This window comes from Mandrillus leucophaeus, unplaced genomic scaffold (genome assembly GCF_000951045.1).
Source record: "Mandrillus leucophaeus isolate KB7577 unplaced genomic scaffold, Mleu.le_1.0 Scaffold145, whole genome shotgun sequence".
Classification (NCBI taxonomy): Eukaryota; Metazoa; Chordata; class Mammalia; order Primates; family Cercopithecidae; genus Mandrillus; species Mandrillus leucophaeus.
The window spans coordinates 2,631,726-2,647,276 of NW_012101421.1; the positions used below are offsets into that span (position 1 = coordinate 2,631,726).

Below are 15,551 nucleotides of genomic sequence, written 5' to 3' on the forward strand. Positions count from 1 at the left end.
AGAGATTTGGGTATGTTGTGTTTTCATTTATTTTCAGATAACTTTTTTATTTTTGCCTTAATTTCACTGTTTACCCAAAAGTCATTCAGGAGCAATTTGTTTAATTTTTATGTAATTGTGTGGTTTTGAGAGATCTTGGTATTGATTTCTATTTTTATTATTTTTACATTATTTGAGACAGAGTCTTGCTCTGTTGCCCAGGCTGGAGTACAGTGGCATGATCACAACTTACTGCGGCCTTGACCTCCGGGACTCAAGTGATTCTCCCACCTCAGCCTCCCAATTAGCTGGGAATATATGCATGTGACACCATGCACAGCTAATTTTTTGTATCTTTTGTAGAGATAGGGTTTCACCATGTTGCCCAGGCTGGTTTCAAACTCCTGGACTCAAGCAATCCACCCAGACTCTATTTCTAGTATTATTCTACTGTGGCCTGAGAGTATGGTTCATATAATTTTGATTTTTAAAAATTTATCAAGACTTGCTTAATGGCTGAGCATGTGTTCAATCTTGGAGTATGTTCCATGGGTATCGGGGGAACACACCCCCAATATTTCAACATAGGTTCTTTCTATTTTCCATAAGTGTCGGCCGGCTGAGAAAGAGAAAGAGTACAAAGAGAAGAGTTTTACAGCTGGGCCTCTGGGGGTGACATCACATATTGGTAGGACCGTGATGCCCACCTAAGCTGCAAAACCAGCAGGTTTTTATTAAGGATTTCAAATGGGGATGGGGTGTATGAACAGGGAATAGGTCACAAAGATCACATGCTCCAAAGGGCAAAAAGGAGAACAAAGATCACATGCTTGTGAGGCCAATAAAGATCACAAGGCAAAGGGCAAAATCAAAAAACACCTGCTAAGGGTCTATGCTCAGCTGTGCATGTATTGTCTTGATAAACATCTTAAACAACAGAAAACAGGGTTCGAGAGCACAGAACCAGTATGACCTCAAATTTACCAGGGAGCGGTTTTTTTCCCCACCCTAATAAGCCTGAGGGTACTGCAGGAGACCAGGGCGTATTTCAGTCCTTATCTCAACCACATAAGGCAGACACTCCTAGAGCGGTCATTTATACATGAGGACATTTGGACTGGGCTGAATTCCCTACAGTGTAGCAAAGCAGCTGTGGCCAGACTGCTTCTTTAGATCCCTCCTCACTGGGCATGGACAGGGTCTCTCTGCAGGTGATCCAGCACCAGTCAGGGGCTTACAGACATAATTCTCATCTCCCTGGGAAAGAGCACTTTGGGGAAGGGGTGGCTGTGGTCTCAGGTTCAGTGGACTTAGTATTTCCTGCCTGGCTGCCCTGAAGAGATCAGCTGATCCTGACAAGGGGCATTCCCCCAGCACAGCACACCAGCTCCACTAAGGGACAGCCACTAAGGGACAGACGACCCCCTCAACTGGGACCTTGACCCCCACACCTCCTGACTGGATGAGACCTCCCAACTAGGGTCGCCAGATACCTCATACAGGAGAGTTCTGGGTGGCATCTGGTCAGTGTCAGTGCCCCTCTGGGACAAAGCTTCCAGAGGAAAGAGCAGGCAGAAATCTTTGCTATTCTGCACCCTCCACTGGTGATACCCAGGCAAACAGAGTCTGCAGTGGACACCCAGCAAACTGCAGCAGATCTGCATAAGAGGGGCCTGACTATTAGAAGAAAAACACACAAAAAGCAACAACAACATCAACAAAAGAGACCCCACAAAATCCCCGTCCAAAGTTTATCGGCCTCAAAGATCAATGGTAGAAAAATCCATGAAGATGAAGAAAAGTCAATGCAAAAACACTGAAAATCCTCAAAGCTGGAATGCCTCTTCTCCTCCGAATAATCACAACACTTCTCCAGCAAGGGCACAGAATGGGGCCAATGGTGAGATGGATGAACTGACAGAAGTAGACTTCACAAAGTGGGTAATAATGAATTTCACTGATCTAAAGCATTATCTTCTAACCCAATGCAAAGAAGCTAAAAACCACGATAAAAGATTACAGGAGCTGTTAACTAGAATAACCAGTTTAGAGAGGAATATAAATGGCCTGATGGAGCTGAAAAACACAGCACGGCAACTTCATGATGGAAACGTAAGTATCAATAGCTGAATCGACCAAGCAGAAGAGAGAATATCAGAGCTTGAAGACTCTCTTGCAGAAATAAAGCAGACAAACAAGATCAGATAAAAAAGAAAGAAATTAAACAAACAAAACCTCTGAGAACTATGGGACTATGTAAAGAGACTGAACCTATGACTGATTAGAGAACCTGAAAGAGATGGGGAGGATGGAACCAAGTTGGAAAACACACTTCAGGACACCATCCAGGAGAACTTCCCCAATCTAGCAAGACAGGCCAATTTTCAAATCCAGGAAATCCAGAGAACCCCAGTAAGATATTTCATGAAAAGATTTACCCCCAAGACACATAATCATCAGATTCTCCAAGGTAAAAATGAAGGAAAAATTGTTAAGGGCAGCCAGAGAGAAAGGCAAGGTCATCCACAAAGGGCAGCCCATCAGACTAACCGTGTACCTCTCAGTGGAAACCCTAAAAGCCAGAAGAGATTGGGGCCAACATTCAACATTCTTTAAAAAAGAAACTCCAACTCAGAATTTCATATTAGGCCAAACTAAGCTTCATAAGTGAAGGAGAAATAAAATCTTTTTTTAGACAAGCAACTGCTGCGGAATTTTGTGAACACCAGATCTGCCTTGCAAGAGCTCCTGAAGGAAGCACTATTACTATCCACTACAAAAACACACTGAAGTACACAGAACAACAACTCTATGAAGCAACTATATTAACAAGTTTGCAAAATTAACCAGCCAGCATCATGATGACGGATTAAATTCACACATAACAATATTAACCTTAAATGTAAATGGGCTAAATGTCCCAATGAAGAAACACAGACTGGCAAGCTGGATACAAAGACAGGACCCATCAGTGTGCTGTATTTAAAGAACACATCTCACATGCAAAGATGCACATAGACTCAAAATAAAGGGACAGAGGAAAATTTACCAAGCAAATTGAAAGCAGAAAAATGCAGAGGTTGCAATCACAGTTTCTGAAAAACTAGACTTTAAACCAACAAAGGTCAAAACAGATAAAGAAGGGCATTACATAATGTTAAAGGGTTCAATTCAACAAGAAGAGCTAACTATCCTAAATATATATGTACCCAATATAGGAGCCCTGAGATCCATAAAACAAGTTCTTAGAGACCTACAAAGAGACTTAGACCCCCACACAATAATAGAGGGAGACTTTAATAACCCACTGTCAGTATTAGACAGATCATTGAGAGAGAAAATTAACAAAGATCCAGGACTTGAACTCAGCTCTTGACCAAGTGGACCTCATTGATGTCTACAGAACTTGCCACCCAAAAAACAGGAGAACATAAATTTTTCTCAGTGCACTTACTCTAAAATTGATCACATAATTGGAAGTAAAACACTCCTCAGCAAATGCAAAATAACTGAAATCATAACAAACACTCTCTCAGACCGCAGTGCAATCAAATGAGAACTGAAGATTAAAAAGCCCACTCAAAACCACATAACTACATGGAAATTGAACAACCTGCTCTTGAATGACTCCTGGTAAATAATGAAATTAAGACAGATATCAAGAAGTTCTATGAAACAAATGAGAACAAAGCAACAATGTATCAGAATCTCTGTGATACAGCTAAAGCAGTGCTAAGTAGGAATTTTATAGCACTAAATGCCCACATCAAAAAGCCAGAAAGATCTCAAATCAACCCCCTAACATCACAACTAAACGAACTAGAGAACAAAGAGCAAACAAACTCCAGAGCTAGCAGAAGACTAGAAATCACCAATCTCAGAGCAGAACTGAAAGAGATAAACACAAAAAAATCACTTCCAAAAAAAATCAATGAATCCAGGAGCTTTTTTTTTTTTTTTAAAAAAAAGAATCAATAGAATAGACTGCTAGTGAGTCTGATTTTAAAAAAAGAGAGAGAAGATCCAAATAAACACAATCAGAAATGATAAGCGGGATACCACCACTGACCCCACAGAAATACAAACAACCATCAGAGAATACTATAAACACCTCTATGCAAATACACTGGAAAATCTACAAGAAATGGATAAATTCCTGGACACATACACCATCCCAAGACTGAACCAGGAAGAATTTGAATCCCTAAATAGACCAATAACAAGTTCTGAAATTGAGGCAGTAATAAATAGCCTACCAACTAAAAAAAGGCCTACATTCAGATGGATTTATAGCTGAATTCTATCAGAAGTACAAAGAGGAGCTGGTACCATACCTTCTGAAACTATTCAAACAATTGAAAAGGAGGGATTCCTCCCTAACTCATTTTATGAGGCCAGTATCATCCTGACACCAGAGATACAACAACAACAACAACAAAAACTTCAGGCCAATAGCCCTGATGAACATCTATGCAGAAATCTCAGTAAAGTACTGGCAAACCAAATTCAGCAGCACATCAAAAAGCTTATCCACCATGATCAAGTCGGCTTCATCCCTGGGATGCAAGGCTGGTTCAACATACGCAAATCAATAAATGTAATTCATCATGTAAACAGAACTAAAGACAAAAACTACATGATTATCTCGATAGATGCAGAAAAGGCCTTTGATAAAATTCAACACCCTTTCAAGTAAATAACTCAATAAGTGAGATATTGAAGGAATATCCCTCAAAATAATATGTGCTATTTATCACAAACTCACATTCAATATCATACTAAACAGGCAAAAATGGGAAGCATTCCCCTTGAAAATGGGTACAAGACAAGGATGCCCTCACTCACCACTCTTATTCAACATAGTGTTGGAAGTTCTGGCCAGGGCAATCAGGCAAGGTAAAAAATAAAGGGTTTGCAAATAAGAAGAGAGGAATTCAAATTGTCTTTGTTTGAGGATGACATGATCTATATCTAGAAAACCCCATCAACTCAGCCCAAAAGCTTCCTAAGCTGATAAGCAACTTTAGCAAAGTCTCAGGATATAAAATCAATGTGCAGAAATCACAAGCATTCCGGTACACCAACAACAGACAGGCAGAGAGCCAAATCATGAATGAACTCCCATTCACAATTACCACAAAGAGAATAAAATACCCAGGAAAACAAGGGAAATGAAGGACCTCCTCAAGGAGTAATACAAACCACTGCTCAAGGACATGAGAGAGGATACAAGCAGATGGAAAAGTGTATCATGCTTATGGATAGGAAGAATCAATATCATGAAAATGACCATACTGCCCAAAGCAATTTATAGATTCAACACTATTTCCATTAAACTACCACTGAAATTCTTCAAAGAATTAGAAAAAACTATTTTAAAATTCACACGGAACCAAAAAAGACCTCACATAGCCAAGACAATCCTAAGCAAAAAATAAAACAAACCTGGAAGTATCATGCTGCCTGACTTCAAACTATACTATAAGGCTACAGTAATCAAAACAGCATGGAAATGGTACAAAAATAGGCACATAGACCAGCAGAACAGAATAGAGAACTCAGAAATAAAAACACATCTACAACCATTTGATCTTTGACAAGCTTGACAAAACAAGCAATGGGTAAATGATTACCTATTTAATAAATGGTGCTGGGAGAACTGGGTAGCCATCTGCATTAAACTGAAACTGGATTCCCTCTTTATACCTTATACAAAAATCAACTCAAGATTAATTAAAGACTTAAATGTAAAACCCAAAACTATAAAAACCCTAGAAGAAAATCTAGCCAATACCATTCAGGACATAGGCATGGGGAAAGACCTTATGATGAAATCGCCAAAAGCAATTGAAACAAAAGTCAAAATTGACAAATGGGATCTGATTAAACTACAGAGCTTCTGCACAGCAAAACAAAGTATCATTAGAGCAAACAGGCAACTTACAGAATGGGAGAAAATTTTTGCAATCTATCCATCTGACAAAGGTCTAATATCCAAAATCTACAAGGAACTTAAGCAAATTTACAAGAAAAAAACAACCCGTTAAAAAAATAGGCAAAGGATATGAACAGACACTTCTCAAAAAAAAGGCATACATGTAGCCAACAAATCTATTTTACAAAGGTCAACATCGCTGATCATTAGAGAAATGCAAATCAAAACTACAATGAGATACCATCTCATGCCAGTCAGAATGGCAATTATTAAAAAGTCAAGAAACAACAGATGCTAGTGAGGTTGCAGAGAAATAATTCTTTTACACTGTTGGTAGGAGCATAAATTAGTTCAATCACCGTGGAAGACAGTGGCAATTCCTCAAAGATTTAGAACTAGAGATACCATTTGACCCAGCAATCCCATTACTGGGTATACAACCTAAGGAGCATAAATCATTCTATTATAAACATACATGCATGAGTTATGTTCATTGCAGCACTATTCATAATAGCAAAGACATGGAATCAACCCAAATGCCCATCAATGATAGACTAGATAAAGAAAATGTGGTACATATACACCATGGAATATTATGCAGCCATAAAAAGGAACGAGATCATGTCCTTTGCAGGGACATGGATGAAGCTGGAAGCTATTATCCTCAGCAAACTAACGCAGGAACAGAAAACCAAACACTACATGTTCTCACTTATAAGTGGGAGCTGAACAACGAGAACACATGGACACAGGGAGGGGAAGAACACTTACTGGGGCCTGCAGGGGGAGGGCAGGGTGGGGGAAAGCATTAGGGAAAAGAGCTAATGCATGTTGGGCTTAATACTTAGGTGATGGATTGACCATGGCATGTGTTTACCTATTTAAAAAACCTGCACATCCTGCACATGTACCCTGGAACTTAAGAAAATAAAATAAAATGATTATTTAAAAAATGAAAAATACACCCCCAAAACATTTGTCTTCTTTTTATTCTAAGAAACATGTCCTCAATGAACTGTAAATGTTCTATCTAGAACAGGCCAGTCACAGCTTGGGTGATTAAGAATTTATTTTAAAATTCATACATTTCGGAAATTACATAACAATCATAAACCCAGATTTTATGTTAACAATATACTATTGATACAATATACTACCTTATATCTTTACCATTATATATCTTTACTATGTTAACTATTAATGATATGCAGGATTTAGTTCAAAATAGAAATAGTATTGACATCATAAACTAATGAGGAAGTATAAATATAGCTTATATAGTTTACTATATGATTTACGTTCAGTCCTCACCTTCAGTATTTGTCATTTTACTTTCATGAAAACTTTCACTGTTCTCCTTAGAGGCTCCATATAGAACCAAACTCTGAGACGTGGCATTGTCTTTTAAAAAGAAAAAACACATATTTTAGTGAGTAGTTAATATCATAGAAAATTTTAAAATAAGCACCACCATGTAAAAACTATGTTACGGAAGTGCTCTCCTTAAAAGAAAAACAACTATGATACAAATATTAATCAAAACCCACAGTATCGTATCTTCAGATATTTTCTCTCTGCTCTTCAATTGATTTGACTCTTTCATAAGAAGGTATTCAAAATAGCATGAGACTTAAAAACAAATAGGTAAGTCATTATGTGTTGATATAGAATGTATCCAGGATACACTATGTGAAAATTAGCAAGGCAGAGATTTGTGCGTAAGCTTTGTCACCATTTTTTTAAAAATGAGATGTGTGTGTGTGTGTGTGTGTGTGTATATCTATACACACACATATATATATCTTAACTATGTTAACTATTGATATGTAGGATTTATTTACAATTATATATCCTGTATAAGTTATGTAGGATTTATAATTATAAATACATAAGATATGTAGGATTTATAATTGCTAGATTAAGAGACTGTTGTTTTTAGAAAGAGGACAGGTAGAGAGAGGGGAAATGTTTTATTTTACAATCTCTGAGGAAGTGTTTCAAAATTCTAAAATATAAAAATATGTTATCATTTATTTGACATTTTCTTATAAAGCTAAATATATCTACACTACAATGCAGCAACTCCAGTTCTAAGCTTTTAACAAACAGAAATGAAAGCATAGGTCCACAGAAATATTATCCCAGGCCATTTATATAGCTTTATCCATAACAGTGAAAACTGGAAACAACCTAAATGTCCATCAGCAGAAAAATAGATTTAAATAAATACTCTGTAGTTATGCAATAATATAATGTGGACCAGTGAGAAAGAATGAGCTGCAAATACATGGAGTAATATTGGTGAATCTCAAAAATATATTGATATATTTAATTTCATTATTATGAGGTCCAAGAAAAAGACGAAAGTAAGCTATGGTGATAAAAATCAAAATAACAGTTGCCTATAGTAGGCGAGAAACTTTCAGGGGTGTTGGAAATTTTTTCTAGCTTGAATGGCATGGTAGTTACATTTATGTATGCACTTATCAAAATGCATTAAATTATAAATTTAAGATGGCATTTTCTTGTATGTATGCTATAAAATAAAAAAGTGTTTTACTCTAAAACCATCAAAATATTTTTATATATTATAAATACATACATATATAAATATAAGGTTTAAATGCTTGCAGAATAACTTATGTTAATATATACTAACAGTTACAGATAGAATATTTATGTTAAAGCTCACTAAAGCATTAAAGAAAGCATAAAAGAAGGCAAAAGTAAGTTTATAGCAAAAATATTCAATAGGAAATTGTTCGAAACATATAAAAATGATAAAAGATAGTGCTAATCAAATAACTGTAATATATAAATGACTAAATTTACCCAAAAAGAACCAATTATAAAATAATACAGAAAAAAATTATAAATAAAATACATACAATTATTTTCTGAAAAAGAAAACTTGATGTGACTAAATATGAACAAATCTAGAACTTAAGCTCAACAACACCGAGAGTTATTACTTTACAATTGAAGTTATAGATAATAATAAAAAAATCTGTATGTGTGTAATAAAACAGCACATTATATTAAGAAAAAAAATCTTATTTTTTAACATAAAGAGAAATTTAGAGAAAAAATATAGAGGAAAAATCTAAATAACTGCCATTTATCTGTGGCATATGAAGTTCAGAATAACAAAATGACATACAGGATGTGATGAATACAATAAGGTAATACTGATATACAGATTACGAATCGCAAAAAGATACAGATTATATCATTTTAAAGGTAGTAAAAGTAGGTATCTTAGACAACAATAATTCAAAAAAATTTAATAAGTAGAAACTAGCTGCACTATATAATTAATCTACTGTACAATTAGAAATTTGTCACATAAAGTTAATTCAAAGGTATTTGGAAATTTAATGTATATTTCCAAATAACAAATATGTCAAGGAAGAATTCCATGTCATACAAAATACGTATTAAAAAGGAAGCACTTTGTAAAGAAATGTTAATGTGTTTAAAACAGAAATACATTCAGAACTTAAATGTTTAATTATAAATAACATTTAAAACACTGGTAAAAGTGAAGTATATATGTGTACTAAGACATTAAAGGGAAACATAGGAAATAAATAAGTTTTTTTTTTTTCTGAAGTGGAGTCTTGCTCTGTTGCCAGGCTGGAGTGCAATGGCGTGATCTCGGCCCACTGCAACCTCCGACTCCTGGTTCAAGCGATTCTCCTGCCTCGGCCTCCCAAGTAGCTGGGACTACAGGTGCGCACTACCATGCCTGGATAATTTTTTGTATTTTTAATAGAGATGGGGTTTTGTCATGTTGGCAACGCTGGTCTCGAACTGCTGACCTCAGGTGATTTGCTCACCTTGGCCTCCCAAAGTGCTGGCATTATAGGCATGAGCCACCATGCCTGGCCAGAAATAAATAATTCTAAAACTGTAAAAAAGTCTCCTTTATATATCAGCCACTCCAACCCACAGAGGCTTGTTTACTATAGAGCACTAGAAGCAAATGTCCTGTTTTCCAAGCTGCTGAGCTTCTGGCATTGTAACCACAACTTTAGTCCCCTTCTCTAATCACTTCCTTCAGACTCTGTGATGATGAGATGAGGTTTTCCCATAATTAAGACCTCAGTATTCTCTTTGAACTTTAGTTTTACTCTAATCTTCAGACGGATGTTCCCACAACTTGCCTGAGTCTTGATGACTCCAATCCCTACATTCAGTACCCCAACCAGTGATTTGGGGAGTTTGCAATGTAGCAGTTTTGTGGTATGTTCAGAGTATTAAAAGAATAAAGTTTCCACAATCAAATTCTTGTGTCAGAGGCTGACACGAAAGAATCAGAATTGTGTAAACCTAACACATGATTCTTTAAAAAGAAGAATTAAAAATATAGAATTGGAAAGCTGGGCATGGTGGCATGCACCTGTAGTCGCCGTTACTCCAGAGGCTGAGGCAGAATGATCACTGGAGCCCAGGAGTTCAAAGCTGCAATGAGCCATGACTGTGTCACTGCACCCCAACCTGAGCAACAAGGCAAGACCCTCTCTCTAAAAAATAAAATAAACAAAACTGGAAATATTAAGTGCAAATAAAACAAAAATCAACAAAATTTCATACACTATAAAACTGTGTTAAAATTAATTTGAAAGTTTAAAAGAAAATTAATGCATCAGTTACTTGAAAAGTCACCATGCCATTCTCGCTCCCATGGTAATCCAGTAGAAAGCATCATGGTCTCCCCATGAATAATTTCTCAAAATCAATAAGGAGTACAGAGTGAAAGTAATCAAACACAAAAGAAAAGTGGACACCACAACTCAAGATTGGTTTTCAGTAGGCAACTAATGTTACAATTTTCTTGTGTGTACTTCCAGATACTTTATACCTATGAGAATATTTCATATGTATGCCTTATTTTATGCTTTAGTGAGCTTTAACGTATATTCTATCTGTAACTGTTAGTATATGTTAACATAAGTCATTCTGCAAGCATTTACACCTTATGTATGTATGGTATATGTATTTATAATATATAAAAATGTTTTAATGGTTTTAGAGTAAAACACTACTTTTTATTTTATAGCATACATACAAGAAAATGCCATCTTAAATTTATAATTTAATGCATTTTGATAAGTGTGTACATAAATGTAACTACCATGACATCCAAGCTAGAAAAAATTTCCATCACCCCTGAAAGTTTCTCGCCTACTATAGGCAACTGTTATTTTGATTTTTACCACTATAGTTTAGGTTTGTCTTTTTCTTGGACCTTGTAATAATGAAATTAAATGTATCAAGTATGTTTTATCTGACTTTGTTCAATATATTTTTGAGATTCACCAATATTACTCCATGTATTTGCAGCTCATTCTTTTTCACTGGTCCACATTATATTATTGCATAACTACAGAGTATTTATTTAAATCTATTTTTCTGCTGATGGACATTTAGGTTGTTTTCAGTTTTCACTGTTATGAATAAAGCCATATAAATGGTCTGGGATAATATTTTTGTGGACCTATGCTTTCATTTCTGTTTGTTAAATGAGTGTGTACATAAGTATATGCATATATATAAAATATATATAAAGAGAAACATATACATACATTTCTTTCCTTCTCAGGACGGAGAGATTCCTTATCAATTTTAAACCATAGTGCAAATTCAACTTTATATTTCAAGTTGTTAGAAAATTTTTTTTTCACACACTAAGATCAGTCACATCAGGATACATCTTAAAATTCAAGGTTGGTATGTGTAATAGTTTAATTGGTAGTTTTTTACTTCTTAGAAGTTTATAACATAATGGTAAATTATACAACTAGAATTATATTACATTACATAAAACATCAGTTTCATGGTATCTTGTAGGATAAATTTACCACAATTTATTAAACCAATGAGGATGAAAAAATCTCAAATTAAAGTGAGAATGACTAATATTTATTGAATATATACATGACAGTTGACTTCAACATATTTATTATACTATGATACTTAATCTTTACAATAACACACATTAATTTTCATTCTACACATGAGTAAAATGTGGCCCAGAAAGGTAGTGAACCAAACCAGGTTGACAAAGTTAGTAAGTGATAGAACTAAAATTTAAACTTTGTTTCTAGTTCCAGTCTTTAAACTACACTAGCACTCTTTAAAACCTGTTTACAATATATAATTCCAAGAGATTCTTGTAAGTATGGAAAGATGCAGTTCTATACTCAAATAACATATTACTTAAGAAGGTTTTTTCATTTCAAGACTTGTTAGAGTTTTCAAAGTGTTTTCATCAAAAGAACCTTCAAGAAAAATATAAATTATACAAAATTTCTCAGTTTTATTTTACCTCAGAATTATTTTTTCCCTAAGCATATCTTGGAATATATATTAAATAGCACACTCTTTGAGTATGTCCTAAAGCACATTATCTCCCAAATTTGGGAAGAAATAAAACTCAGAAGAGGATTAAACTTGTTAAATTATATAAACCAGAAAAATTCCTCTTATTATAAATGCATAATTCAATACACAATAATACTATATATAACACATATTTCTTGGAATGGCAGGCTAGGTTTATCAGATCTACTTTTCCACTGAAAATAGGATTTTATATATACACACACACACACACACACACACACATATATGAACGAGATAGTTACAAACTACTAGGACAAAAATATAAAGAAGAGCAGAAACTATACTTTTAAGTGGAGCACAGGATGCAAAATGACATTTGACACAAAAGTCATTGACAATTCCTAGAAAGTTTGGGCTGGGTTTGATGACTTGTAAGTTTTACAAAATAAAAAGACAACCTAGTCTCAGGGTCCATAGACAAAATGTAAGTGATTTGTGAAATTGGATGGGGAAAAAATTACTCGAGTTTCAAAATATTTCTGTACCTCTTATAATATATTTAAAATATAATTTTAATGACAAATAATAAAAATAAAATTTTCATTCAGAGAGTATAAGCTTCAATAGGCTTCAAAAGGGTCTATAGCACAAAAAAATTAGAATACCTTAATTCCCAACTAAATTGTAAAACTCATTTTAAGTTGGGATAGCAAATGGCTACAGCCTCAGAGTAAAGGTTAACCAGAAATAACAACCCCAATGGCCTCTACCAGAACTCAAGACATTGTAGAGATATTTTCTCTGAGTATACACTAAACATCCAAAAATAAAAACAAAAGCAGAAGACCTCACCCCTGTGACATTAACACTTTGGCTGTTCATCACTTAAATTTGTAGACTGAGTTTTCAACATTGGACACTCCACCGAAGCCTCTATGCTTGAATTTGTTTTAAGTTTGTGCCATATTGGTACAGCACTATGTTCTGACAGAAGCAAAAACAAATATACTCTGGAAGAAGTCATCTGTATTTTAAGCATCATGGAATACCCATGAATAATTTTTCAAAAGCAATAAGGAGTACAGAGTCAAAGTAATCAAACACAAAAGAAAGGTAGAAACCATAACTTAAATAACATACAAAAATCAATTCCAAGTGGGTTGAAAAATCTAAGTGTAAAAGTCAAAACTCCAAAATGCTTAGAAGATGATTTGGACTAATATCTGCATGATCTTAGACTAGGATTTCCTTGAATAATACGTAAAAAGCTTTGACTTGAAAAAATAATAAGGACCCTTGTGCATCAAAAGGCAATATAAATAGATCAAAAATAAAAGGCATAAATGTAAAAAAAAAATTAGTTAAATATATAACTGATTTAGAACTAGTATTCATACTATACAAAAAATTCCTAAAAATCAATGTGAGAAAAGACAAATGACTCATTAGAAAATCAGAACAAAGATACAGTCAATTTGCAAAAGTGGAACTCAAAATGCCAAAAAAAGCACATGAAAAAATTTTCAACATCAGTAATAATCAGAGAAATTTAAATTAAAACCACAATAAGACATTGCTACATAGTATGGGGATTGTCAATACTTTAAAAGTCTAACAATGTCAAGTGGTAGGAAGAAAATGGAGTAACCTGAATATTCCTACACTGTTATGTCACTGTATATTCATGTCATTACTTTGGAACATAATGTGGCATTATCAAATAATGTCAACGACAGATATACCATATACTTATCAGTTCTGCTGATAGGTATGCCTTACAGAAACTCACACAGGACATATGTACAAGGATGTTTTTAGGAGTATTCAAAATAACAAAAAATGTAATGAATGGTATTGGACAATGGTATAGCAAAATGGATGAAAGCCACAAATTACACTGAGCAAAAACGGTAACAACAAGGATGAAGATAACAAGTAATGTTGAACAAAGGCAGCAACATACATATATTAACTCAGTTTAATTTCAATTAACAAGCATGCAAAATTAAATTATATCTTTAGGCATGCATACATATGGAACACTACAGTTAAAATTAAAAAGAAAAGGAAATTAGCATCACAAAAGCCCAGGTAATAGAGGGCATAAAGTATTATTCAGGAGAGCACAGGGAGACCATCTGAAACGCCGGGCATGTCTATGTGTGGAGTGAGTGAAGGTGACACAGATGTTTCCTCATGATCATTTATGAAAAAAACCCACATATTAAGTTTGTACACTCTTACGTATGCATTGTTCAAAATGAAAAAGGGAACACAGGAAATGGAGTATATAACATACACTAGCAATAGGTAAGTATTTTTTTAAAGAAGTGTTACAATTATATTCATTGACAGAATATCAATTAGGAAGAACAGAAGAATGTCTGAAATTATTTTCATGCTTATAATTTTTTGAAAAAAATTAATATGTAACAGAAAAAAAGAGATAAAAATTATATATAGTAGCTTTTGGATACCTTCATTTGTCCTTGACCATGCCTTTTCTCTGAGAGCCTTTACTTCCTGACATGTTAAACCTATAAAAGGTAAAATAAAATAAGTAAAATATTTGCTTCCTGAGTCAAATACTCTGCCCTATATTGCACTAGTAAGGGTACAGGAAGAAAATAAGCATTAGAATAAAGACATATATGCTAAATTACATAAGAAAGGACTGAGGGGGTAAGTAGAAGAGAAAGACAAAGTTTGATGGTGTTTCTCTGCAAAAGGGTGTTTGATAGAAAACACTCTGGAAGGAAATGGGAGGTCATCTTGGGTGACATTCTGGGATGATAAATAGATTCACAATTTTAATAGAAGCTTTCTGTGTAATTTCTCGGTTTAGTGTACAAAAGAACTTAAATGAAGGTTTAATCTAATTTCCAACGTTATATTATATATGGATTTTAAAAATCCAACAGTATGGTAAGATTGGCCTTGTGACATAGCCCAGTTTATTGAAAAAACACAATACATGAAGAGAGATAAATGCACTTATTTATGCATGTCATAACTGCATCTCTAGAAAATCCTCAGTACAAAATCAAACTGATTAAAGAGAGTTTACATATATGTCACAAATAATATAGCATGATTTTTATAAAAGACAGCATTGACAACACCAATGACATAAAAATAAACCCTAAAGACATATCACTATAGTTACAAAAGTATAACCTATGTAGGAACATATTTAATAATTATATCTAGGCTTTAAAAAAATTGTGGTAGTATAAAATGTTACTAGAACATAAAAAAATGTTGAAACAAACAAGAATGTAAATTATGG

The 15,551-nt window shown here is 34.3% G+C and overlaps 1 protein-coding gene across 3 annotated transcripts in view; it reads right to left on the reverse strand.

The window, feature by feature from the left end:
* CCDC178 (coiled-coil domain containing 178) overlaps nt 1-15,551 on the reverse strand; it is a 542,262-nt gene that overhangs the window by 468,378 nt on the left and 58,333 nt on the right. For all 3 annotated transcript variants that reach the window (XM_011974390.1, XM_011974388.1, XM_011974389.1), the window contains exons 4-5: nt 14,740-14,799; nt 7,226-7,315 (exon numbers count right to left, since the gene is read on the reverse strand). In XM_011974390.1, the coding sequence (XP_011829780.1) occupies nt 7,226-7,315; nt 14,740-14,799 (150 nt within the window). The remainder of the gene's footprint in view (nt 1-7,225; nt 7,316-14,739; nt 14,800-15,551) is intronic.